The sequence below is a fragment of the Taeniopygia guttata genome, chromosome 1, assembly GCF_048771995.1.
Source record: "Taeniopygia guttata chromosome 1, bTaeGut7.mat, whole genome shotgun sequence".
Taxonomy (NCBI): Eukaryota; Metazoa; Chordata; class Aves; order Passeriformes; family Estrildidae; genus Taeniopygia; species Taeniopygia guttata.
Window position 1 is genome coordinate 81,177,886 of NC_133024.1, and position 27,997 is coordinate 81,205,882.

General features: G+C 39.5%; 1 protein-coding gene across 1 annotated transcript; it reads right to left on the reverse strand.

Annotated features, from left to right (window-relative positions):
• Positions 1-309: 309 nt before the first annotated feature.
• On the reverse strand, positions 310-27,994 carry CD99 (CD99 molecule (Xg blood group)). Its single transcript, XM_072936675.1, has 12 exons — positions 27,985-27,994; positions 26,110-26,508; positions 11,014-11,049; positions 10,494-10,544; positions 9,982-10,014; positions 9,045-9,086; positions 8,858-8,890; positions 7,409-7,480; positions 5,999-6,040; positions 5,360-5,470; positions 4,563-4,619; positions 310-1,995 (listed from the first exon to the last, which is right to left on the reverse strand). The coding sequence occupies exons 1-12, from the start codon at positions 27,992-27,994 to the stop codon at positions 1,970-1,972; spliced, it is 912 nt and encodes a 303-aa protein (XP_072792776.1). The 3' UTR covers positions 310-1,969.
• Between the last annotated feature and the right edge of the window lie 3 nt (positions 27,995-27,997).

Here is a 27,997-nt window from a genome sequence, read left to right on the forward strand (position 1 = left end):
AAAATGATTAAAATGTCTGTAGGAAATAAACCGGGGCTGCTGATGGATCAGGTAGACAAACTATTCAAAGGATCCTTCCCTATGTGAGTGAGCACAAAATTTTTTATTTTCAGAACTACCAAGAAGAAAAACACATAAACCTTTTTTTAAAATTTATTTTTAGAAAAATCATAATGCTGATGGGTCTCAATAAGTATTTTTTAGGCTCACAAAAGCTGGAAAAGGATTCAAGAGTCTTAAAAGCTAGTTCGAGCTCCTCCTGCCATTTTATCCCTAACAAACAATGAGTTATTTTTATTTACTCTACACTTGGCATAGATATATGTTTATTCATGTAGGCAAGCAGTACATTTTTTTCTTTATATTTACATAAATCAAATGTTTATGTAAGAATCACTTTTGCACTCTCAAACACACTTAAAGGCTTTAGTGCTTTTCTACTAAAAGCAGACATGGGGCAAAAAGAGACTTACAAATTAATTCCATAAGAAAATACTAAAATTTATGTAAAGCTTTGTTGCAAGCTAAGAAACATGTACAAGAAATTCTGAAATGAATTATCCTTGGCATAAATTCATATTTGAATGTACAGACATATTTACAGGTTTAATATCCAAATTTATTAATTTCTAAATTCTAAGATGTTCCATGAAATGTCATCTTCCTGTATACCTTTGTCAGGTGGCTGAAGCCCATTAATAAGACACATATGGTAAACTGCATGAAAATTTAAAGCAACTAGAATGAAAACCAACAAAACTGGTCAGACCATTCCTTCCTGACAGAACTAGTTATTATTCCAGATTTAGTTCTTTAGCTCTTATGAGTTGTAGTTTTCCATGTTTCCATGGGTCCTTGAAACCTTCCTGTAGCTTTCAAGAGCCACAGCACAGGTCACAAGTGCTTTCAGAGGAGGATGCAACCTCAGGTGATCACCCTAGGGGGAAACCTTTACAAGTCCAAAAGCACTTTTCACATGTCTGCTATTTCTACTGTTCAGTGGATGCCTTGCTCTGGTCAGTCTTGCTGTTTGCAGTTTGGAGATGTGGTACTATTTCTGTCCCTTACATATGTATGATAAGCCTTCTGAATTCAACACTATTTTCACTTAAGCTTTTGGCTATGGAAGTCTGAAGATGTTAATCCCCATTCCCAAGTACTTCATCCACAACTGTTTAGGTGATGCCAAACATCCATGTCACCAGAAATACAAAGTCCAATTATGTTTCTGATCTGCAAGACAAGCTTTTCCACAACTGACCAGCTCAGTACTTGCTAAGCAGGAAGAGCCAGAAAGGATGAAGGCTTAAGGTGTGCATTAACTTTGGGTTTTCTCAATCTGTACCAGACAGATAAAATGAAAAAAAATCTAAAAATAAACCAGAATTTTTGTCTCCTGAATGCTCAAGCACAAGCATCTCTTCCATGGCAGCTGGCCCAGGCAGCTACATATATTGGATCAGCAGCACCGATACCCAGATCCACCATCCATACACAGTGAGCCATTTGCTTTCATGCCCACAACATACACCAAGTTGGTTGGTTGGTCCACTCACTGAGTCCAGGTTATTTTAAAAAATGTTTGTATTGCCTGAGAGCATTAACATAACAAAAACCATAATTGCATATTGGTTTTGGAGAGGTAAGGAAAAGTTAAACACACTGAATGCACTTGAGACACACCTATATGTCAGAGGAGTCAAGGAAAGAATGTAAAGGCACAACATATATCTACACCTGTCATTAAGGCCATGTGTTGGTGTGCAACAATGCTTCACAGGGCTGACCATACAGAAGTACTCAGGTCTAAGTCACAGTCTCAGAGGTGTTTCAAACAAGAGCTGTTTTCTCATGAAACTTCAGGCTCTGCTGTTTGTTATGCTTTTTTTGTTTCCTTTTTTTTTTTTTTATTGGCAGAATGCAGGTTGCTTATCCAGTTCCAAAGATCTGTTCTTCACCACTCTTTCTTTTAGTTCTCCAGAAGTGTGCGCTGAACTGAAAGTGAAAAACAATTCAAGGTTAGTGCAGTAAGCACAGTGCACTATGCACTTAGCATACTACGCATTTAGCACACAATGTAAGTTATACATTACTATGTAACAGTTTATGCAGTCAACAACATTCAGGAGATGTTTGACACTGTGTGATAAATTTAGGAAAGCAGAGACTTGATTCTGTGAAGCCAACAGGCCACATAGCAAGGGATATTACACTCCAGATTTCTCACTCAAATAACCACAGGGAAGCTATCTACACTTGCAGTGTAACCCAGCACTCAGTTCAGGCTTGCAGTTCTTGCAGATGCAAACAGGCTGTTCGTACAAAAAGAAAGCTACTGAAAGTAAGCTCCTAAGTTCAGGAAGTCAAAGATAGGTTTACATAACATTTTAACAACACAGACCTATTCTGCTATGCCATTTAACCTGGTTTAATGAAGAGACTGCTTCTTACTGGAAGCCATCTAGGTGTATCTATTACCAGACGCAGACCTATCATCTGCTGAGTCCCAGAAGTAAGATCAGGAGCAGCACCATGATGACCATGGCTGCCTAGTCTCTGAGTTCAACACATGATCATGCGTGTCTGTAAAACGTAACAGAAGTATGAAATCTGGGACATAATATGACATCAATATGTAGGTAGCAGTAAGCACATCTGATAACATCCCAAGTGTGACTTTACTGGTTAAAATAAGGTATGCATCACCTGATGGATTTCACTTTTGAGTTGTGGTGAATCTTGGCCAGAAATTTAGCATAACCCAACTACAGCTTATATCTTAACTGCCTTTGGTAGAGGACTTTGAATGATACTACTTGCTTCCCTAATGCACATCTGAATTGAGGATAACTGAGTTTCTTCAGTCCTTATAGCCAATCACAAGAAAATGTTTTGTACTTGAGAGTTTCATACATTTAACAGCTTAAACTGTTCATAAAGAAGATAATGAACCAGATGTAACAAACTGATTAAATACCTGAGAGAAATAAGGCATAATTATTTAATTATTAAAAACCCAGAAATAGTTCTGCAGGTTTAAGATTAAACTCACAGAAGAATATAGTGCAAATATATACTGCTTTGAGATTTTAATACTCAGTACTTCAAAACCAGTGAACTTCAGCATGAGGTTACAGTGCTTCTTCCTTTGTTGACCAGTCAAAAAGGCTAGAAGACCAACTTTTCACCTATACCACTTCCTCCAGTTCCATCCATGGATTCCTGGAGCTTATTATCTGCTCCATCAGCCAAATCCCCTATACAACCATACATGGAAGGTGAGGTTCTCAGTGTTTGTTGCTTTAAAAGAGATTCTTCCACAGCTCTCACCTTTGTAGAAAGATTAATTATGTGATGGTTCTTTCATATAAGAATATTCTCAGTTCACAACAGAGAATGCTTTAATTACAACATGCTAGTGAGTTCAGTCCTCTTTGCGTCCACCGTGGTTTTATCTCTGTCCAAATCTCACAAAATTTTTAATATATATTCTTGCAGTGTTCTGTATCAGTTTATAATAGAAAACATTTCAGATTCTAATCAGAAAAAAATATACACTAATAAACTTCCAACGGCAGTTATTCATCACGCTGATGGAGCAGGCCTGTGTTTTCACAATTGCCTTTAATTATAATTTTGCAGAGAAAATTCAATTCTTCACTTTCTCTAAGCTCCTACATTTCAATGCATTCTCAAGGCAATAAACCAATCTGTTTAATAAAAATACTCGAGAAAAGTGGCCATATTGTCAGAACTGAATGCTTGATTCAGTTTTAACTTTGTTGAGATGGTAAAACCATAGACTCAGAGAACCATTTATGTTGGAAATGAGTTTAGATTATCCACTTTAACTCTTACCCTAGGATTGCCAAGTCCACCACTAAACGATGTCCCTGTGTGCCATGCCTATGTATCTTCTAAATTCCTCCACAAATGACAACTCCTCTGCCTTCCTGAGGAGCTTCTGAGCAGCCTGTTCCAATGCTTGACAAACCTCTTCATGAAGTAATTTTTCCAAATATCCCATCTAAACCTCCTCTGGCAAAGTTTGAGGCCATTTCCTCTTGTCCTATCACTTGTTACCTAGGAGAAGTGACTGACACACACCTGGCTACAACCTCCTTTCAGGTGGCTGCAGAGAGTGAAAAGATGACCCGAGTCTTTTTTTCTCCAGGCTAAACCTCTCCAACTCCCCAAGTCACTCCTCATAACACTACAGACTCTTCCCCCTATCAATTACCCTTCTTGGACATGCTGCAGCACCTCGATGTCTTTATTGGAGTAAGAGGCCCAGAACTGGACTGCACCTGAGGTGTGGCCTCAGCAGAGCCAAGGGACAATCACAGCCCTGGTCCTGGTGGCCACACTATTGCTGATAGTAATATCAGCACCGGCCTTCTTGGCTACCAAGGCACACCATTAGCTCATATTCTGCAAAAACTGTCCATTTTTTTTTAACATAACAGTACAATTCATTTTCTCCAGTATGTTAGCTGTCAATAAAGTGCATTTAATAGGATCCCCAGTGAAGAGCTGATCTTCCATCTAGATTCTTGTCTTACCAGGTGGCTCAGATTGTGCTCCTCTGTAGCTATCCATATTCACATTCTCTTCATCTGCTGGGAAAAAACCCAGATATTTAGCATTCAAATTTTCTTATATTTTCTTGATAAATAGAGAGAATTTGAGAGAAGAAACAGCAGTGAAAAAAATGGGCTACTGATAGTACTTGAGTTGCTCTGTTTCATCTGCACATTAATTTTAACATACATGGTAGAGATGTTTTGCGGTTTCTAAACTTCCAAAATTTTAAAACAGTAGTGCCTGGCTGAATGATTGCTCTATCCCTTCACTAAGCAGTCAGAAAGACAAAACCAATCATCCTATCATCCACAAATCATCCCAAAATTCTCTGATCCGAGTTATATCTTATTTAGGTGGAAACGAAGCAAGCAATAGATAACTGCAGAAGAATAATTTGGGGTGGAATATTGGACTAAGTTGTTATAAAACTAGTAAGTAGGCAAGCATCTTTTGAAGACACAAAGGCAAAATTTACAAAATTAGAAACTACAAAGTATTTTTCGGCATGAAAATCTCTAATCCCAACCTTCACTTGATTCTCCTTAAAAAGTATTTTTTGCAGTCTTCTCCTGCTTATTTTTAGCCAGAAAAATAAATTTTTGGGCAAGGAATTCATCAGTCTTAGATGACTAGTAGGAAAGGTTACTCCCTGTAAACCTAACTTCACTGGGTTATTACAACTACCTTTTGCATAGGATCAATTTATAGTCCACATATAAATACAAAAATGCCTCTCTTAAGACAGTAGGAAACAAAACTGATTTGGAACTCTTACCGCTTTGCTTGAAACAGAGTTTCTTCTTCTGGTAAGCAATGAAACTAGCTACCGATGCAACTACTGTAGCACCTACAGCACTTATAATTCCAGCTATTGCTCCCTGAGAAGCTGAAAAAAAACAGAGGTGTTTATAAACATTTTTCAGAACCGAAAGCCACATCAAAGTATTGTCTCAAAGTAAACACTGTGAATACTTCCAAGAAACATTACACTGAAATTACATGAAATTGTAATAATCAACTCTGAGCACAATGAAAAGTGAATCCTTTCATTTTATGACCATTGATTTCTTAGCAATGACCACTGTTAAAGAACTTAAGCATGACTGTTTTAAGTTCCACTAATTAGAAAAGCAACTCTATCATAGCCATATCTACTTTGTATGCATGCAATCACTGCACCAGCATCTCTAAGACCTTAACACTTAGGAATAATTTGTAACACAGAAATGTTAAAGGACTACGGAAGCAAAACTTAGAGTAAGAATTCCAGACTGCACAAAAGCTTTTTAATTGTAACCCACTCCCAGTAGTGACCATTCTAGCAGAAGATTAGCAAGAATCATCAAGAATCAACCCCAAGAAAACAAACTGCATACATCTAAACACCATTATACACACACATTCATGCATTTACCCTCCTCATCTTGGCCAGTTTTTGGAGTTGGGCCCTTCCGTTCTGTAAAAGTGAATGGAGAGTTTACATTTTGTGTATCTAAAGAACACTCATATCATAATTGAGAAACATTTTGTCAATTAATTATGCAAAATTAAAACCCATCTATCATGATCATACAGTGCTAAACTGCCCTGAAACTTTGTTTTCAAAGCATGGCTCAGTGTGGTGATGAACTGCCGCCTTGAGTGATCAGCTAATAAAATTTGTGAAATCTGGTTTAATGAGCCTGTGCACCACCAGAGAACACATATAATTTCAGAGTAACATTCAGCTGTATTTCCATGGAACCAACGATATTTTCCTAAAATCCCAGCCTCATCTAAAAGCAAGCCAGAAATTCTATAAATACTAACTCTATTTGTCACTGTGCAACTTGTACCACTGGGGCAGGAACCTGTGCAGATGAAACCACCACACAAATCTCCACAGATGTTTCTTGCCCCTTCCAATTTTGAAGTACTGCCCCGAAGGAACCTTGAAAGGAGGCAGCTACCCAAAAAAGTGGCATCAGTAGTCCCCATCCAGGACAACTCTCCAAAGAAGTCAGTAACCATTAGCACATCCCAAACCCCATCAAGATACTTAAACTAATTCTGATCTGGAAATAGTGAAATTGCAGTAACACACTAATTAGACATAGCAAATTACCAAAAAAAAACTGGTAAGCTAGAAAATGGTTTTATACTGCTCAGAGTACAGAATCATATGGTGGTGAAGGGACCTTAGGGATCACTGAGCTTCAAACCCGCTGCCATAGGCAGGGGCACCTTCCACTAAACCAGGTTGCTCAGACTTCCATCCAACCTGGTTTGAACACTTCCAGGGATGGAGCATCCACAACTTCTCACCTCCTCACCTGCCTCACTACCACCACTAAAGAAGTAGAAGACTAAGGATCATTTGGAAGTGTAAATATCAGTTCATCCTGTGGGCCAAAGGAAATCTTTGAGAACATAAGGTGGATCCTCTTCTAGCCCATTTTGAGGCTTCCTACCTACAAGAATTAAAAGAAACTAGGAGTATGTCATAAAAGATCCAAAATAGCATTTGGGTGACCTTAAAAACTATATTCATGGTGAATTTTTAAGTAAGTACCGCATTCACATTTCAGTTTTAGAAGCCATCATTCTTAGCATATGAGTCAAAAATCACTGAAAACTTTTGCTCTAGACCAGCCCCTTAAACATGTGGGGCTTTTTTTTGACAGACACAGAACACATTACTTTTGAACTTGAAAGTATGCTCTTAAGTTTCAGATACCAGAACCAAATGCATTACAATTACAGTGTCTAACCAGCTTGTGAGCAAGCTTTAATTAAAAGCTCAGGTAGGCATAGAAACTATAGGAAGCACAACCTGCTATCTTACCATTGCTGCCACTGCCATCACTTCCTCCTCTTGGGGAACTGCCATCCCATAGATCTGAATCATCAAATTTGTCTATAAAATAATGCAAATAACATTACCACATTTCAAGTTCAGTGAATAAGACATACCAAGATATATAATAAGATGGAAATTTTCTCAAGACCATTCAACTGAATTTGTGGTGGTTTTAGGCTCAGTACCAGAGCCAGAACATTTAACCTTCTAAAAGCCCTCACAATGTCATGTCCCTTCAGCTCAGCACTACAGAGTTTGACGGCAGCAGTCCTTTCTCTGGACTTCCTGAACAACTGAAAGAAGTCAGTGTCCAAGAGCAGGTAGTACTGCACAAATCAGGTTAAGCAAGCAAGGAGCCCTATAAGCTGCTTAACTCTAATAGCCCAAATCTCACTGTCCTGGGACAGCAAAGAAACAATGTAAACAGAAAAGGACCATTTACTTCAAGGCTGCAGCTGTGAATGATTCTTCAGAGTTGGGTCTCTAAGTCTCAAACAGTCCAAATGTAATTCCCTACTCTGATTTATCGCAGGACATTGAAGTGGTCCCTCTCCATTTCCAATGTACCCTACCTCATGGAGCCTTTCTGTCTCCCTCATGGCAACTTCTCCTTCCCTCTGCTGCCAAGTGAATATTTAGTTTACACAATGCAAATCAGTTTTTCAGGCAGAAAATCTGAAAGTATTGCATCAGAGGATGTTTTAGTTGGGTGCCAAAAGCACTGAACTGAGGCATGGAAGAATCACATTCAAGTCTTCTGCAAATCAGGTGAAAGAACAAGAACTGAGGCTTGCATTCCAGGGCTCTTTTCCACCATGTTTGTGATTAATGGCATCATCACACCTGCATCCTTCTAAATCTGTTTTGTTCTGGGTTAGGCAAAGAGAAAGGACCTCTAAAGCAGAACAGGCAGAAAAGGACATGTATTTTAAACCTATCTTTCAAATATAAATAGTTGTATTTCTTAATGGGGCCTTTATGGGGCCTTTAAATAAAATAAAAAAAAAAAGAAGCAACCCTTTAACTTGGAGCTTTCCCTTTAATTTGGAACCTTTAAGAACAAAGATCATAGGCAATTGCTACTTACTTTTGAGCATAACTGGAAGGGATTCAGTTTGTAAAGAAGAAAGAACTCAATTCAATACCTGGGTGCTTTGCCACAGGCAGCCAAGAACAGCATTGCCCCAAGCACGCACACACACTGTCCTATGCCGCCTCTTCCCCACATCATCCTATTTTTAAGTGAAAGTAACTCAACAGGTTTGTTATGGAATTTCAAGACTGGTGCAAAGCTTATTTGCAAGACAACTTTTTCTCAATCTTCAGTGTTTGACGTATGCCACACCTGACATACATAGCAGGCAATTAACAAAGATCAATTATTAGAAGTGTAACTGGGACAGTAAAACCAGGAGTTTGTGCTAGAAGCCTTACCAGAGCCTTTAGGTTGATCTTGCTTGGGGTTATCTAATCACGGAAGAGAGATTTAGGGGGAAAAAAAAAAAAAAAAAAAAAGTTAAGATAACAAAACCAGACTATAATACCATAATGTTCAAAGGGACTAGAAGAGATTAACAAATACTCTTTTACTGTTCAGAAATTCCTGTCAGATCAGTCTTACCAGTGTCTCTAGGATTTGCAGGGGGATGTGGCTTGGAATCGCCTGTAGACAAATAAGAGTTAGAATAAATTGAGCAAAATTACTAGTGTGAAGAAACCAAAAGCAGAGCATGGAGTAACCTTGAAAGATGATCTGACCTAAAATATCAAAACTTGCCCATGTAATTTTCCTTTCATTAGCTAATGCTGTATTTCCTTGGTTGTCTTAGCTAAATACTCTGTTTTAATGCCAATAAGGGCTTTCCTGCTACATTAACCAGTATGTCAGATCCTTGCTAGGATGGAACATAGACAGAAAAACTCATTAACTCTTAATCACCATTTTAGTTTGCACATCTTCTTTAAATTTTTCTACCAGGTATCAATTACTTGGTTGTTTTCTCTTTTGAAATTACCAGGTTTTAACCTAATACAAAGCCTGGTACCTCACTTGAAAAATAGAGAAAAAAGTACAGAGAATAGAACTAGACTAGGTCCCCACAATGACACGTCATTTGGCTTACCATAAAATAGGAAAATAAGAGATCTTAGAAATTATCTCTGTACAGTTTTGTCACAACCTTCACATTAGAAAGAGTACTTTCCTTCTAATTTTTTATAACAGATTAATCTTTCCTTGTACTACTAAAAATACTTCCTGAAATGGGAGAGATTACTTTGGAATTAACATTTACTTCCATAAGTAAGTTTATGGAGTTAGTGCCATCTAGTGAAAAAACAGCAACAAAACAAGAAGCTGGCTAAAAAATTATTGAAATTCCTACAATTTTGTTGATTCAGAACCTTAAGATTGACAAACATAACTAGACTGCAGTTATTTTTTATCCACAGTCTGCTACCTTAATCAACCCAGTGCCTTATTATACTTAGGTCATAAAGGATGGATAGACATTGTACCAGGTACATTTGAGCCGTATCCAGGAAAATAGGATACTTACCAAAATCAAGAGCATCAGACAAGTCAAAGTCATCTATAAAGAAAGAAGGGAAGTTTTAAATGTAATGCAAAAACTACTCTTAGACTACTTTTCAAATAAAATGGACCTCACAACCTTTTCTGCACAAATGAAAGACACGCTCACTCATCAGTGAAGCCACTCACAGAAAAGCCCTACAAAGTTACCAGGATTATGTGCCAAGTGACTTGCTGCTTTTGGAGATGAATGGGACCTGTCGAGGGCCTGCTCAAGGTAAGCAAGCTCCAAACATGTAGACTGAAAGACAAGGGAAGGCATTTTCACAGGGTTTTTAAGCTTGTGAAATCACAAAACACATTTCTGAGAGCAGATTTCAAAATGAAGAAATCTTTCTGCTGTTAGGGAACTGCTTTCTTTTATAGAAATATCACAACCCTGTGTGCCACTAAATTGAAAAATTCAGGATCTCAAATTGGTAGGTGTACTACACTTGATTTTACAGTAAAAGGCATTACAAGCCAATTAGATCTCACCTGCATCTGATGATGGTGTCTTCTGAGTTACAGGAGGCTTCTTTGTATTTTCTGTCAGGTATTGTTAGGGAAAAATAATTAAATACTAATTTAAATAAATCAATAAATACTAATAAATAATATATATAAATAATAAACAATCATCAAATAACCATGAACACACTAATAAATATAAATAACAAATAAATACTAATAATTAAATAGTCAAGTACTATTTAACACTCTTTTCAGAAGCTACATGAAGGACAAAGAACAAATCTAAGTACATGTCTATACATCAAAATGCACAAGATCAAATCTATATAGCAATAAATCTATAAATCAATTTCCCCTCTAGGAGAAATCTAATTCTTCAAAAGACAAATTTGAGTTCTATGTGGTCAACATCTTGACAAACACATGGCTGAATTGTTTCACTGAGGTTTAAACCAACCATATGTGGCAAAGTTGTCATGCTTGGTCAGGCAGTAATACATAGAAATCAACAAGTACAAAGAGCAGCCACAATTTTCCTGCCTACCTTCCAAAAGTGCATCTCCTAAGAAGTCATCTTGGCCTGTAGAAGATAAAAGAAACTATAAAGACACTGCTTTTTCTTACTCAAACACAACATTTAATAAAGTCATAAACATGTCTGTGATCAATCATGAGGTATGTTTTCTGCTTCCCGAGTCAATCTAGAAGAATATTTTGAATCAGGGCTGAAGACAGATATTCTTTCTATTTCTCCAGGTCACTATCCATACATCTTTTCAGAAGAAAAAAAGGAACCACACAAAAAATTTGCTCTATAGAAATTACCTGAAGGCTTGGAACATACATTCCTGCAGCCAATAATGCACTTTATTCTTGCCACTGCTATTGCATGTTTCCTTAGTGCCATCCACAGCATATTCTTTCCCACACTTCTTTCCACTGAACCACAAAATAAGCTGGAGGACAGCTCCAATACAAGATTCAAGTGTGAAGAAAAGCCTTGGAGCACAAAGGCCATTATGAAAGCTATTGTGTAATGGAGTTAATATCTTGGCATTAAAAATTAATTGTCATGGGTTTAATCCTAACCCTTTCCCCCTAACCCGTAACCTTACCCAAACCCTTTCCCTCTCACAAGGGTTAGCAGTATGGAGGTGGTTAAGATATTAGCACAGTTGATCTTGAGCAGTTTTTCAACCTCCTAAAACACTGCTAAATGCAGCTGGCACAACCATGGGGTCTCCACTACAGGGAGATTAGATTGTATTTTCAGTCCTTAGGAAAGAGAATACTGTTTATTGCTGCATCAAACCAGCTGCTAGAGGTACTGCTGCTTATCCAGCTAACTGCAAACACACCAAGACAGAAATGTGCTGATTTCACAGCACAAATGTAGTGGTGTGATCTCAGCAGCAGAGGCTTGTAACACAAGTGCTTGGGGTGTTTCTAATTTTTTTTTTTTTTAACAACTGCTTGGGGTGTTTCTAATTGTTCACCATCCCTACCTTCACTGAAGCATGGAATAAGAAAAAAGCCTGAAAGTAGCTATCAGCTATTCAAGAAAAAGACATTTAAATATACTGCTTCAGCCCCACAGAAGCTGGATGACTTTTTCTACCTACTGAGGCTCAAGCCAGCCAGAGCAGTTGTTATTTCCGAACAGAAACTACCTTAATTCAGAAGATATTTACATAAAGCACTATATGTCTGACTTTTCCTCTAAGAATGTAACCACCAAAGCGGCATCAGAACCAGCTACTGCACAGTCTGAAGAGAGGAATAACAACAAATATCAAAATCAAACTAGAAGCAGAATGTACCTTTCACGTACATGACAGACCAAGTTAAGACAAGTCATGAGTCTAATATCAGGAATGATGAATGCTTATATACCTGGCGACATCAATGGAATAAAAAAAGATAAGTGCACTCTGGCCAACTAAACTGGTACAGCAGAAACTGAAATCTGAAGTCTAAGAAGTGATTCCCATACTGTAACACTTCAACTAAAACCACCTTGCTCACAGCCAAGTAAGGAAACAGACCTACCTGGTCTCTGACAAGCCCTTTCATGGAAACAGAGGTGACTGATGGCTTTATTGTGGTGCACAAGCAAAGCACATTTAAAATCTCCTGAATAAAATAAGTAGGTATAGATCTTGAATAGAAAACAAGAGGATATTTTACTTGGTATTCCTTATTTCAAGTGGAGACCACAGTGCTGTTAGATTATGAGAAACTACTTCACAGAATGTAAAATATTTGCAGGTCTACTTCAATTTGCAATATAATTTTACAAACCCCTGTAAAGTTAGCAGGTGCTAAGGCACAAATGCCAGTTACTTCTGAAGTTACTCCTTTGGTTAGACTACACCAAGAGACCTCTGTATTGACAGGCAAAAAAAGGTCAAAGCACTCATAAGGAATTTTAACAGGCATTTGCATAGCTGTTCCTCAAACCTGAATTCTAGTTTGCTTGTGTTCTCAAGCACTTACATCTCTCAGGCTACAGTCCTCTGGGATGTATGCCTATGACAGGACCTGATTAGAATTTCGTAGTCTAACTCCAAGAGGGTAGGCAGAGGAATTTGCTGAAAACGTACACTTCTCAAAACACTCTACCAGAGTAGCAACCATCACCAACTGGTAACACCATCTGTTAGTGATAAGGTATAGCACTAACACAATGAACATTACACTGGTTTGTGTATATGTTACACATGTTTGTGTATATTTCATGCCCGGAAAAACAAGCACATAAGCTCAGCTTTATGCTTCAGTGCAGCTGAAATTTTACCTGGAGAAGAAAAGAGGCTATATGAAGAGTTTCCTACTGCCAGCATAAAACTCAGTTCAGGAACTGAGAATGGCTTCAGCTGCAGCAGCTTCACTCAAGAGGAGGAAACCTTTGTAAAAGGGTGTGCTTTCACTGACATTGCTATTTTAAGGGATTTTGCACACAAGCTTCACAGAGAAATAATTTATGATCAGATTGCTGACTGCCAAGCTCATGTAAAAAATGCTTTGACAGAGCAATAAATAAAATTGAGAGTCAATGAAAGAAAAACAATCATGCTTTATTGACTAGATTTATTATTCTGAAAGCAAAATTTGCTTTCCAAGCATGCAGCAAGATTATCAGGATTCTCATATACATTACTTTTTTGACATAAGGTAGCAAAAAGTATAAAAACTTAGCTCATTGAACTCATTACAATAATCTGCTCTCTAAGGTGCTAGAAGTCAGCTTTCCCAGCAAAAAAAAGGTATTTCTCCACTGTTTATTACAAACCTCCTATATCTTTAAAGCAGTTGTTTTTATAAATGTACTCACACCATTTTCGGTATGAGTGGGTCCAACAAAAGTAGAAATTCAGTGACTTAGTCTTAAAAGGGAAAAGCTCAGTATGATTCAGCTGGTTCCAGGAAAAAAGTAATTAGAAAAGACCAGATAAAGCTACAGAACTAGAACAAGGTACTATCAGGGTTCAAGAAGGAAAAGTCAGCAAGAATATGCTGCACTCCCTGCAGACTTAAGAAACAACCAGAGAAACAAAGCTTACGAGCATTTGTTTAGTCTAAACAAGGATGTTTTCAAATAAAGCAGATATTGTATTGCATATGAAGAATAATACAACAGGTATTTCTTGGTCCTACAGGCATGAGCAGATTCAAGAATACTTCAGAAGTGTCTACACTATTTTCCTTTCACATCTGTATCTCAAATACCTGGATGTCAAGAGACAGATCTGTAGCAATGTATCTGAACCACTTAGACAACAGTGTGTAACAGCCATTTCGCTTGTAACTGCTCTTATCAGAATTTTCTCAGGGTTCTCTGGAATTCATCAAGGTTACTAAGACATAAACTGTGCTAAAATAAGAAAGAAGAAGCTGAGAAACCGAATTCCAAGACCCCAAGGAGTAGATACCAGAGAGCTGTGAGCCACCTGGGCTGTAACCAATCACATATTCTGAGAAGCGCATGCAAAACACATGGACAAGCAAAGGCACCAATAAAAAATGCATGATCAGCGTGGGTAGTAGAGTTAGAATGTATAAATAAGTGCATAATGTAAACAATAAGCAGCTTCTGCTTAATCATACTGGTCAGTTGTCCAGGAGTCCTGAATTTCCCACACACATCTTCACCAGGCCATCTCTGGTTTGGTTTGGTATGTTTGGTTAAACATAGTTTGTCTTAGCTGGGGTGGAAACAGTAGGTAAAAGAAAATGAGCAAACATAGGCTTTGAATAGCTGAAGAACTAGAGGGTATTCAAGAGATCCAAGGAAGCAAATCAGAGTGCAAAGACCTTTGTAAAGACCTGTCACTGCTCTCAGATACTTCCTGCTACAGTATTAGATTAGTCATATTCACATTTCACTGCAGAAGGCAGAGAAGTACCACCTCTGCATGTTCAAAGTAAGTAAAACCCAGCTGACCACAGTCCTGGGCAACCTGCAGTGGCTGACCCTTCTGAAGCAGAGGGTAAGACTAAAAGGGCCCCAGCTTCAGCAGCCTATGATTCTGTGACATGGGCCAGTCCTAGCCACTGGGCTACACTCCTTTTGCTGCAAAGACATAGAACTAAAAATGAAGTAAGTCACTCTGTCTGCAATTTTTTTATAAATTACAACTGAAATACACTGCTCTGTCTCCTGCAGTTTGAAAGCAGAAACCTAAGCTACACTAACAAGAACTGCTAGAAGAACATTTGGGTGATGGAAGCATGACACTTCCACCAAGAATGACAAGTCTTGGAGGTAGGGATGGGAAATAGAAGGAGAGGAAAAGTGTTTTGCAAAATGCAAAGGTAACATAGCAAGCAATCAGAAATCACTGGATGTATTTATTTGACTTTTTTGTTAATTTTTTTTTCTTACCTGTAATTTCAGGAGGGCCTGACCACAACTGAAGACTGCAAATGTCATATACTATGCTTATTGCTATTTCACCTACATACTTGCCCTTACCAAAGACAAATGCATTACTAAAATTAGTGATCATTTTAATTATTACTAAGTTACCTTTTGTGTCAATTCAGGGACTAAAGCAACATACAACTGGCAGCCAGAACATGGGCTTGTCTGCATCCACGTGCAGCAGTCATGGCACCTTCCTATCTTCCACCTTCCTCCAACACCTTCCATAGCAACCCTAAACCACGCTGAGGCACTCTATGCATTAAACATTAATTTCATGTTATCAAGGCCAGACCCAGAGCCACTGCTACCACTGCCTTCTTTTGCATCAACAGAGCAAAGCCAGCCCTGTCCTTTGACCCCTGGAGCAGCAAGGAGTACCCCTGCCTCTCTTCCCAGGTCTCAGTATAATCTCTGTTCCTCTAGGGAGGCTCACAATGGGCCAAGAACCTCTCTGATCTCCACCATTGCCTCTGTGGTCATGGGGTTGGATCAGGAGCTCTGAAGTAGTCTTAGGAAAACCTGTTCTCAAAGCTCACTAAGATCAAGAAGGCACTGTGCACCTGCTTTGCATTCAGACACTTTTGAAGTTCCTTCTTAGCATAAGAATGTCACTAGTTCATTTTTTATAAGCCTAAGATACCAAAATTCTTTAAGTACATGTTGCTCACAGTCTAGAGCTTCAAAGTTTAAGCTGTTCAACAGACAGGACTTTAAGCTTTCACAAAGCTGACAAGTCTTGCAGATACTACTCTTGCAAATACATACCCTAAATTTCCATAACCAGATGCATTCTGACCACAAGGCTCACATTTATTCTTGTCATGTAAGTTTCCTTCCCTAACTATTATATCAATCAGTTTTTGTAGCATGAAAGTGTATTAACTTTGTTAATGTATATTAGTTCACATTTTACATTACCATGCAATGTGGTAGTGGAATTTTACTGGACACTTTGGTATTGATCATGCTAAAGTAAAAGAAACCAAAGGACAGCTCAGCCCTATAAATACTGACTCATTTCCTAGAAGCTTAGATATAAAATACATGCCAGGGCAACCAACATGTCAGCATCCTAACACCTCTTAAAAACCCTTCCAGTATTGGCTGGCATCCCAGATAATTAAATCAAGTTAATCTGATTCCAACAATGTCTGGATTAGTTGAAAAGTAGTAAGAAATACAGGTGCTTTCCGAAGTTTTCCTGTTATTAATATTCAGTGGGTGTCAGTGACTAGTCAAATTGTGTTATATTCAACATTTGAAAGCTACAAGAGCCCTCTGTAAAACCACATTCAGGATGGCCCAGTTTGGCTAGGATACCTCATGCACACAGATATTTACTCTTGTAATTCTGTATTTTGCATCCTAGTCCTTCTCCTCAGTCCACAAGGGTCTGTTGCAAATTTTCATAACATCCTCCAAAGGTCAAAGCCAGTATGTCAGCACCTCTCTCTCTCTTCCAGTGTCAAAGTCTCTTGTTATTCCTCGAGGTTTTCTGCTCTTACATCTAGCAACAGCTTCAGCAGTTCTTGAAAGAATCTTTCTGACTGACATCCATGAAGCCTCTTGGCCTGAAGCGTGCACCTCAAAACAGTGGCCACATCACAAGGAGTCAAACCTCTACATGCACTTCTACACTCAGTACCCTGCCCAGGCTAGTGCAGAGAAAGGGAGAAGTGTAATCAGGGCAATTGTGTGATGTCTGGGGCATGACTTCAAGGGCTGTGTGCTTTTCCTGCACATCCCGTATCAGTAAAACACTTTATAAGCAATAAAGTGTGTACAATGATAGATTAAAGGTTTCACTCCACAACAAACAGCCAGGAAGCATCAGCATTTTGTTTGATCTGTATCCTCTCACTCTGCACCTCTGTTGGCCTCTTGGATTGGGACATGAAGGAAAGGAAGAAAGAGTAATCCCGGTGTGGTGGGGGACTCAGAGGAAAAAAAAAGTTTAGCAGCAAGGTTCAGGAACCAAAAGATTATTAGGGCAATCAGCATTAGATGAAATATGGTAAAGTTTTAACACAAGAAATGAGGAAGGACTAAGAACCCAAAATTTGTGATCTGGCAGACACTGGATAATAATTGGCATAGGCATTGGTCCCAAAACCTCAACTGCTGGACTGGTAAATAATCCTCACTCTGATTGAGGAAAAAAAGTTAAATTATAATTAGTAAAAGTTAAATTATATTTTAAAAGTTTTTTATAATGAAAATTTATAATTTTAAAAGCCAATTTGTAATTATAATTAAATTATAATTTATGTTGAACAAATTAATGGAACTTGGATTGTCATTTATAAATTCCTTCTTTAAACCAAAATTTATTTGAAATACACATTTGCAATGCTTACAGAGCCAGATCAACACTTATTTTTATAGCAGCACACTGAAATGAAGATTCATAGTAAGCAGAACTCATATGCCTGCTGATACTTGTAAGACAATTTCACAGCTTGTTTCTTTTACCTTCCTCCACACAGTTCTTAGCAATTCAATACAGTTTGTATACTAATAGTAAAATCCAAACAAAATCTGTAATCTAACCAGAAACAATAAATGAACAGTAAAAGTGACTTTGTTTTTCCAGACTATTTTAATTGTGGCTTGTTCAGTTATGGCTAAAAAGACTCTTCAGGCTTTTCAATCTGTGTACTTGAAATGAGCGACAACCTCTTGTGCTAAAAGAAAGAGGAAGACTTTGGGTTTTATGATGAGGGTTTCCTGTGGGGAAGGTGTGGGTTGAGAAAACCAGACTCAGTACAGTGTTTGCAATGATTTGAATCATAGGAGTTGGCACAAATGCATGAAAAGCCAGAAACATGATGTAAGTTTGCTTCTTATTTAAAAGAAGGTTGAGAGATTTTCCTTTTAACTTCCTATCCTTCAATACTTGAGGAAAAATTCAAGTTTTCCCTTTTGTACTAAGATTATGTTCTTAGTAGTTGCAGTATGTTCATGAGCCCAGAAAAACAGCTGGAATGCATTCACAGTGGAACTGTAAGCATTTCCAGTTCAAATGCATCTTGTGAAAGTACTACTGTTATATTTAGACAAAACCTTTAACAAGAATTTTCCATGGCCACTCAAAGAATTATTTTCATAATCTTCACTTTGATTCTGCATCACCTCCTAAAACCAAATTAGATTTAATGTTCCAGGGTTAATCACTTGCAGGCTGCCATTACACATGCCAGACTTCAGTTTGCACTATAAATTTACTCATTTATTAGAAATTTAATAATTTCCTAGAACACAGGAAAGCAATGGGAATGGATGCAGAACAGGTAAGAACTGCAAACTAAAGGAACTGTGCCAGGATATAGGACTGGCAATGGAGCCAGTGACAATGCCAAGGGATAAGAGTAGAAGCAACAGCAACAGGGAAGGAGAAGGAGAGAGAGAGAGGGAAAAATCTGGATGCAGAGGAGCTGTCAGCTCACTACAGCCACAAGCTTCAGAATAACAAGTCTTGCCTGAATTTTGGGGAAAAAAGATGCACATCTCTGCTTAGTATACAAAGAAAAGCCAGAAGAACAAATTAGAAAAAATGAAAGCTGAAATTTTTTGTGAGAAGGGTAAAATGAATATTGTATATCAGATTGAAAACTTGCTGGCTAAGACAAACAGCAACAGTTCTGAGAAGAATAAGAGATGTCTCAATAACCATTTGCAACATTTAGAAAGGGAGAGAGCAGGGAATAGATGGTAAAGTAACTACTGAATTTGGGATCCAACTGCAAGAGGCCTGGCATCCAGGATGGAATGAGAATCACATAGTAGGCAGGAAGGCATTTCTGGTGTTGAAGAGAAAAAATACAGACAGGCATGGGTAGCTAGACATGAGGGAAGAATCAGCAGATTGAAATATAATGATATAAAATGTAGAAAAAGACAGCTTTATCTAAAAGCTTTCTGCATAGGCTTCTCCAAGCCCTTTCCCAAAGCGTATCCTGAAATTTCTTGTTTCTAAATTTAACAAGGACTTGTGTGACTCTAGAGCTGTCTGGTTTGTCCAACAATAGCATCAGCTCTAATAAACACTGTATACTACCCAACACAACAGCCTCGTTTTTGATTCACATCTCACTTCTACTACTGCTACTATCACCACTAGTCCCTTTCCTCTCCACACAGTTTACTCTTCTCCTCCAAATCACAGAGAACAAAATAGAAGTCTAAACACTAACTGCACTTTTTCCAGAAACAGAAGATTTAGAGTGCAATATTTTTGTGTCAGTTATAAAAAAAAATAATCCTACCAATATTGCTGGAGTTTGTTTTCCTGGAAATATCAGTGTCTCAAAAATTTTCACTTTACGTTATCCTCAGAATGTTAGATTTCTTCACAAACAGAAAATATACAAGCAACATTTTTCTATGGTTAAGCAAAAAAGCATGCAAAGACAGTTTGATAATTAAAATCAGATTTTAAACACCCATCAATGAACTTCTTTCATGGAAAGATTAACTTGTATACTGAGTTTAACTTTTAACCAATGAAAGAATGACTGCTATCCTAAAAAAAAAAAGTTTGACTTTACCATGATTAAAACTCTTGGGCTCAGAGCAGAATGAGCTTTGTGGATACTTTACTCACAGCAAGAAATGGATACCATTTCCTGTGAAACATTTGGGAACAAGAGATCCAGTGGGAGTTTTACAGGAAGCAAGCTATAAGAAAAGTAGAGCAGAATTAACATCTGCATTTAACTAACCATCGCTCCAGTCAAGAGGCCTTCCTTTTACAAGTACTGTTAAGGATGCCTTTTTTAGATGTTTATAGCATGTGGGCACTTCACAAGTGACTGAAATGTGCATGGAGTAAACCAAATGCATTTGTTATGCAGCCAATGATGTTGTGTGATCAGACTTGACTTAAAATGTAAATGCTTTCTTTCAAAATGACCTTTTTTCCAAAACATGTTTGAATTACTCCTGCATTTGACATGTCAACTATATATTTTAAATGCATTGTTCTACATATTAAAAAATTGTCCAGTATTTAGAAACTGTACTGTAAACAGGCCTTACACCACAAAGATATAAGTTCTTGGACTTTCACAGTAATATGCCTTATGACATCCAGAATTCTTTGTAAAAAAATCTGGATCTTATTGTTCTGGGCATCAGAGTCACATCAAATGTAGAGACTAAACCAATTTAAAAGGAATTTGTGATGACTATCACTGCATTTATTTTCAACAGGTGAAAACTGTACCTGTGGAAGGAGCAACAAATTTTCTGCACCAAGCTGGGAAGTCTTTCCCAGACTAGAATTTACAAGCATATAGAGAAATTATTCTTTTTAAATGAAAAATAAACCAAAACTACTTTGTATGATACCAAGCAATCTTTCAAACACTACCTTTGGGTCCACCTTCACCTGGAATGGTGTGCAATATCCAGAACTGGCTGTTGCAAGGGGTAGAAATGCAGCCCTACCATCTTCCATGGCACCATCCACAAAGGTTCAAGGCAACATCTCTGGAGAATTTTTCCACAGTATTGCTGATATACTGATTGAAGGACAAACCTTCAAAACAGTATTAAGTAATGGGTACCATGTAATCTTTGTCTTTCCCAAACCTGAACTGATTAATATGAAGCCAACAAATCAGCATGAACGCTGAACTCCTCAGGCTATAAAATGCCCCAGCATATGACAAGCTATATGCTGAAGAGCTGCCGTGAATTTGCAGAAGTAATGGCCTCTGTTAGCCTTAGAACATGCTTGGGAGCCCCAGCAGCCCTGAGAATACATATATACAGCCTCCTGAATGATCATGTAGTCCAAGTACTAATGTAGTCCATAAATGGCTCAATTATGGACTACATGTCAATCAGCAGCTGTTGCAGGGGCCGTGGGGTGTCCCAGCAGGCAGGGGGTGTGAGTGAGAGTGCAGAGAAAAAGCCTGAGGCAGCAGCAGAAAGCAGCAGGGCTGGGCAGCAGCTGCTGCATGCAGCCAGGGAGACACACCCTCCAGAAAGGGGAGAGAGGATTGGGGTATCGGTTTTTCCCCCTGAGGCACCCGAGCAGATGGCAAGGGTCCTTTACAGTGAGGCAGGGTGCCAATAAGGTCCCAGTTCAATGGCTGGTCTCATGAGCAAAGGCTCACCCATGGCATGAAAAAACAGGGTAGGGCTGATCTCTGGCAGTGAATTCCCCCACCAGACAGCAGCTCACCATCCTCCTCCAAAGTCGAGAGAGCAAGAGAGCTAGGAGCCATCCTAGCCCCCTTTTTCCCCAGCCCAATTCTCGTGGTATCTCTGCCCCTCCAAGAGAAATCCCCCAGCTAAGAGAGTGGCAAGCTGTACCCTTCCTGTGGAAACTTCTTTCATCTCTCCTAATTATCAGTCATGGTTTCTTCGTGACAGACAGCAAAATTCCACGAGAGAAAGAAGCAATAGGAAAGATCCCAAACTCCAACAACACCAAACTTTCTACTGGTCTCAGGAGCACAGAGTATTCCTGCTGGAGCAGACATAAAGAGCCAGACAGCAGAGACAGGAGACACAGGAACCCATCTTTGAGAGACTCACAGAGGGAACACATGGCTGTAGATGTGCCCTGGGCAGTAGAGGTTCCATGGCAACAGGAGACCTCCCGGAGGTACTGTGGCAAAGACACCCCTGAGGGAGTGTGGCCACTCAGAACAGAACAGTGACAGCCCTGAGGGACCATAAGAGATCCTCATAGAGAGTGGGACACTGAAAACCAAAGAGGAGCAGAGGAAGAAGCAGCAGCAAAAGACACCATTAAGCTCATTACAACTTTCTGGCTTTGCATATTACCCCAGCAAAGAAGCAGAAGATGGGCTGAACACAACCTGCAGTGAAAACCAGGGATGATGATATAGAGTGAGTAGGGCTGTTTGGGCTTAAAATTAAAGTAGGGAAGAGGGAGAGCCTTTAGGGTTTGATGGATCGATTTTTTTTTTTCTCTCTATTCTCAAACTCATGATTAGAAGTTTGCCTTTAACTTACAGAAAGCAAATTCAAGTAAAAGTCCCATGAGTTGAGACTGTTTTGCTCGTAACTTTCTCTCAAAACATTTTTACTAGCCTCCAAAGAGCAGGTTCCTGTGTCAGTGCATGCAAAAGCAGTTTGCAGAAGGCTAGAAAAAAATGGTATACTCCTGTCAAAATGATCTTAACCAATGACTACTAATATCACTGCATCTTCTAACATAGCTGACACCTGATGAAATGCAAGGTCATTTCAGTTCAAGACTGCAAGAGTTAAAGCAGGCAAGAGTCTCAAGCACAGGCAACCCAATCATATGAAACTGAGTAACATCAGGAAAATACTGAAATTGGTCTTGGCTAGATGGCAGTAGGCTGAGTCACACTTAGCTCTTGCCAAGTTAAATCACTGTAACTAAGAGCTACAGCTTAAGGAAAGCTTATGGATTGTTGCAGTGACATAATTTTGATATAACAGTACAGTGGCCATTTTATATTACACCACATAAAATTATTAGCCATTTCATATTAGAGAAAACAGATGGAGAAACAAGTGCCGCATTTTTAAAGTTCATGCTGCCATGTATGCATTCTAGCACTGCTACTGAAATTTTTCCAATGAAAACTATGGGGCTTGTTGGCATATTATTGGTTTTGTTTAGGTTTTTAAAAGTCAGATTTAAAAGGCAAACTACTCCAGAGCCCACAAAGCAGAGCTCAGTCTCCAGGAGTCCCTGCAGCACCTCTCTGTCCCAGCTGAAAGCTCCATCTGCTGGATTACAGACAGGATCATTTCACCATCTTCCACCCAACTAGTCATCTCTCTTAACACTGACTTGCCTCAGCAAGAAGTCAGGAGCACAAGTGTTTCCTTCCCTTGCTCAGGGACCTCTAATTACACAGGTCTTAGAAAGAAGGGATCTCCACCTTCACTTCACCCCAGGCTACTGATCTTACAACATTGGTACATCATTTTCCAGCCTGTATTTTGCTCACCTCTGAATGTCCTTTTGGCAATTGTGCTTCAATCAACAAGTTCCTCCCAATTCTTGCAACAGATACTTAAACCATGTACCTCAGTCCAAACTCCAGGCCCACAGTAAGCAGACAGCTTTTCATGCTTTGATCTTTTTCCAGTAGAATATGGGAGACTTTTGAGCCTTGTGTCTGAATGCAGCTGTTTCTTGCTGCTCATCATGCACAGAATCACAGAGATCACTGAGCTTGGTTTAGACCTCTAATATCACCAAGTTCATGTGTAGAGTATCATGCAAGGCTTTTAGGCTTTTTTTAGTTTGATTCTTCATCTGCTGTGGTCTTCACACACATTGTACAGAAGTCATGCTGCCTAATGCTCCTTTTTTTTTTTTTTTTTTTTTTTTTTTTTTTTTTTTTTGCATTGTATTTTGAAAACCACATGCCTCAAGTTAGACACAGGGCTAACCTTATGATTTTGCAGGTATTAGATGGCTAAGTTGGTCTTACCTCACAGCCAGCCACAACAGGAAGCCTCTTGTCCTTTCCTCCCTGTCCCCACCTCATTTTCACTCTCCCATGCAAGGCCCTGCCACTCCCTTGTGCAGGCAGGAACTCCGGCCGAACACTCAGCACAGCAAACTCGATGCAGATTAGTCATCTGCTGATTTACCAAGCTGAATGATCTCAGTGCAGGCCTCAATGGGCACCAGACCAAAAAAAAAAGGGAAGAGAAATAGAGATCCCTGTCCTCAGCAGGGGCAAGTTGTCAGACTGCCTATAGAAAATGGTGATATAAAAACTTACATTTAACCTTCCAATGGATACAGCCCCAACGGTATCTAAATTTCAGCTTTGCCAGACTGGCAGAGTTCATACTTGGCACATGAGACAACACTTAAACAGCAGCTTCTAAGTTAAAACTGTGAGCTCTTTCTCTAAGCAAGCTCAAATAACACAGTTCACCCTTGCTTAATAATACATTCAAATCCTTGTTGATATGTTGAATATTGATTTAATACTAACAAATTTCCTGTGCCTAAAATGGATAATCCCATAACAAGTTATCAGTCCAGAGCACAGATTCTTCTGCTTGAATCATGAAAGCAGGCAGTCCCTCAGTGAAAATAGTCAGCTCCACAGAGTTGCATGACAACTGAATTGCTGATAAAGCAAGATTAACTTTCTATAGAAGTTCTGTAAATTCAGACTACACAAAGCCCATCAACAGTGAAATTAACTTTTTCAAAAGCATGTAATTCAGGTTTTGCTTTTGTCATTTAAGATGGCATAAGCACAAATTTGAAATTCCCCTGGAGGACCCCACCCTCTCCAGGCTGACATTCTCTGCAGTTCTCAAATTCTTACTTATTTTGTTTAAGGAAAAAGTGTCCAAACTAATTATAACTATCTACTCAGTTTGCATTATTGACATTAACCAATACTCATATATATTCACTAGCTTTCTAAAGCAATCTTTCAGATTGCTTTTAGTAGTAGTATAATTTTCCTCAGAATTCTAAACAGAACTCATAGAGACAGTTGTGCACCTTCCCTCCAGTAAAGCACAATCCAGACATCTCTTTACATCTCCACACTTCTTGGCAAAGTATAGGAAGACATCGTTTCTCAGTGGCCCCAAATACTTCCATGTGTTAAGAGCATCACAGCAAAGATCTTGCCGTCCACGACCATGAGGGCTGCTTGCAGAAGTAGAGAAGGAAATTTTCCACACAAGTAGTAAGAGGATAAATGTAGCCTGCATCATCTGTCAGTTTTAAAGGTGTTTTCTACAAAATTGTATTTTTTTCCAAGAGCTCAGCTTTTCCAACCTGCAAATCAAGACCACAACAGGGCCACAGCCGAACTGAATTCAAGCAGCCTTGCTGTCAAACTGCTTATCTAGCATCACATGTGCACTATCTACAGCTTCCAATCAACGTTAAGAACATGCATTTTTCCTTCTCTTTTACAGTGAAGAGGTAGATATTTAAGACTTAAGGTGTTTCTTTGATGAAGTACCTGAAAAAAAAACAAACCTAGGCATAGCAACAAGTATGCTAATTAACATAGTAAAAGAAAAAAGAAATGTCTTAAAAACAATCATATGAATGGGAAACGGCAGTTTGAAATGCATATTGCAGTTCAGCAGTCCTCTGCCTGGAAAAAACACCTTCGTACCGGAGGCTTTTCTACTTTCTCCGCCCAAAAAATGTTTATTTTTACCAAATACCAACGTGCATACAGACTTTTTTTGATCAGGGTTCAGGAAAATTGTCCCCGATACATACTGAAGCAACGAGAAGCTTCTCAGAAAATACACCAGTGTGTTTCGCCGTGCGGTTTTGCCATAATTACTTTTTAAAGGCTGTCGTGTGACGGCAGACTTTGTGGTGAGTAACTATCCGATGCCCTGGGACTGCCGTGACTCCGCTTTCCTTCCTAAAATGGAAGCTGCGCTCCAGCCGAGCTCCCCACACCCGAAACCCCCTTCGAGGACCACCCTTCACCAAGGGCCCTACTGGGGCGAGGACCGCGTACTCTCCGCAGATGATAGCTGACTGCCTAGTCAGTTCCAGTGCGGAAGGCGGGCAGAAATACTTTTTCAGCGAGTTAAATGAAAAGAAAGAAGAGAGGGGGAGGAAGCCTGGAAGGCGAGAGCGCTGTTTCCCAGTTCTATGAGACACGGTCAGCCAGGGACCCGCCCGGCTCCCTGCCGGGACTGCTCCGCCGACCCGCACGGAGCTGCAGCCCTCCCACCCCTCCTCACCTCTGACGGAGACCAGGCCGGCGAGGAGCGCCGGCAAGAGAAGGAGCCTCCAGCGTCGCATGGCTGCCCGCTGCTTAAACTCACAGCCAGACACACACACACACCCCGTGCGGCCCCACAGCCGCTCCTGAGGCGGCAAGGGCGGCACCGCCCGGGGCCGCGCCCCGCCCCAGCGCGCTCGGGCCGCCGCGCCCCAGGGCCTGCCTGCCTGCCTGCCTGCCTGCCAGCGGGGCGGCGGGACACTCCGGGACCCGCCTGCTGATGCCGGCGGCTGGGTTTTAGTCTCGGCCGAGATGAAGAAGGAGTGGGACTTCTTCGCGCTGCTCAGCCCTGACTGCTGCCGTGCAGCCTGCCTGCGAACCGAAGGGAGCGCCGAAAGGCGGCTACAGCGCTTAGACTCTGGTGCCAGGTTTTAATAGCAGAGATGAGTGCTCAGGTGCTCGAGTACCGCTGCCCTCTCTTAAGCCAGGCACTCCCTCTCATTGCTTTTCCTCAGGAAAAGTCACCCAACTCAAAACACACCAGACCACCTAATAATGCTGCCCATGGTAGGCTTGCTTTTTCTTTAGTCGGAGGAAAAAAGTTTTGAGTTTTGTATTTGACACTTGTGCTGAGCTGTGTTGTTGAGGGACGTGTATGAAAAATACACTGCCCCCAAATCCTGGTTCTTCAGTTGCTGGTTATGCACTGGTTATTGACTGGATAATAAACAGTGTAGTGACACACACAATGTGATCTAGAAGGTAGCTGGTTATGTGCAGCTGACTTGAATTCAGTAGACCTATACTACCTTGGGAGAGGTCCGTAGCTGTTATTTAGCATATGTAGGACCTTGCCAGCTGGAAAGGTGAAATGTCAAATCATTGTTACCAGTTCAGAAGATTATGGGTATTTATTGTTTTTCATTTTTAACAGTGCTTAATCAGGTTATTTTTAGATTTACTCTAAGGCAGAAAAGAGTCTAACTGCACAAATAAAAACAATATAATGCTGTGTTTTAAATTAAGGATAAGCTTTTTTTCATTAAAATATTTGAGTTTTGCAGGAGTACTGACATCAACATTATGTAGTGGTTATCAGCTCCCATTTTTGCCAGACTCCAAGCCTAGAAGGTAAGATTGAATATGTGCACATGCATTGTGCAATCCATCAGTATGGATCTTGTCATTAATGCTATGTGCACATACACAGGAAATTATTAATGTTGCTCAAAGGATGTCTTTTAACAGAGTGTTTAGGGTTGTTCTTAAGAATTGTCTAAGAAGTTGGTCCCTTGCCAAAAAGAACATGAATTGGAACTCCTTAGACTACTGCACACTTCTTTAATCACATCACATCACATCATACCAAAACATACATCCTGCCTAAGAACTGAACTGCAGAGCTAACAGAGAAAGCCTAGTTATCTCTAGGATATTACTGTGTCAGAACGGGGCCCTGTAGCTTCCTGTTGATAGAATTACTCTTCATTAAAGCTACCTTCTTCAGATGAAGTCTTCCTATTAGAACAGACATGAAATAACTACACTTTGTACTAGAGCTTGTGTTTTCCACTTGGTTCAATCCTTGAGGGAGGGGCACAACTAGCTGGCACTAACCACTTTATAGCTAATAAATATTCCAGATTTAAAAATATCTGGGTTTTTTTTTTTCAATCTTACTAATTTTATAATCTGAACATTTCACTAATATTTTGTGAAAATTATGTTCCTGATTTGTTGTTACCAGCTCTTCTATATGTGGATTTGATTAAAAATAAAATCCCGGCTTTGTTGTTTCTCACATAAAGCCAACTCATCTGTAAAAAATTAAAATCATTTAATAATAAGGCCGGTTTTCCTATTGTATGAGTAATAGTTGTGATCTGAGACCCACCTCTTCCCATAGC

What these genes read in the sequence shown, in the direction of transcription:
- CD99 (XM_072936675.1), bottom strand. An exon ending in GTCTGATGCTCTTGATTTTG is followed by an intron (nt 9,087 to 9,981) that starts GTAAGTATCCTA and finishes ATTTGTCTACAG; the next exon opens with GCGATTCCAAGCCACATCCC. An exon ending in AGATCAACCTAAAGGCTCTG is followed by an intron (nt 7,481 to 8,857) that starts GTAAGGCTTCTA and finishes ATTATTTTATAG; the next exon opens with ACAAATTTGATGATTCAGAT.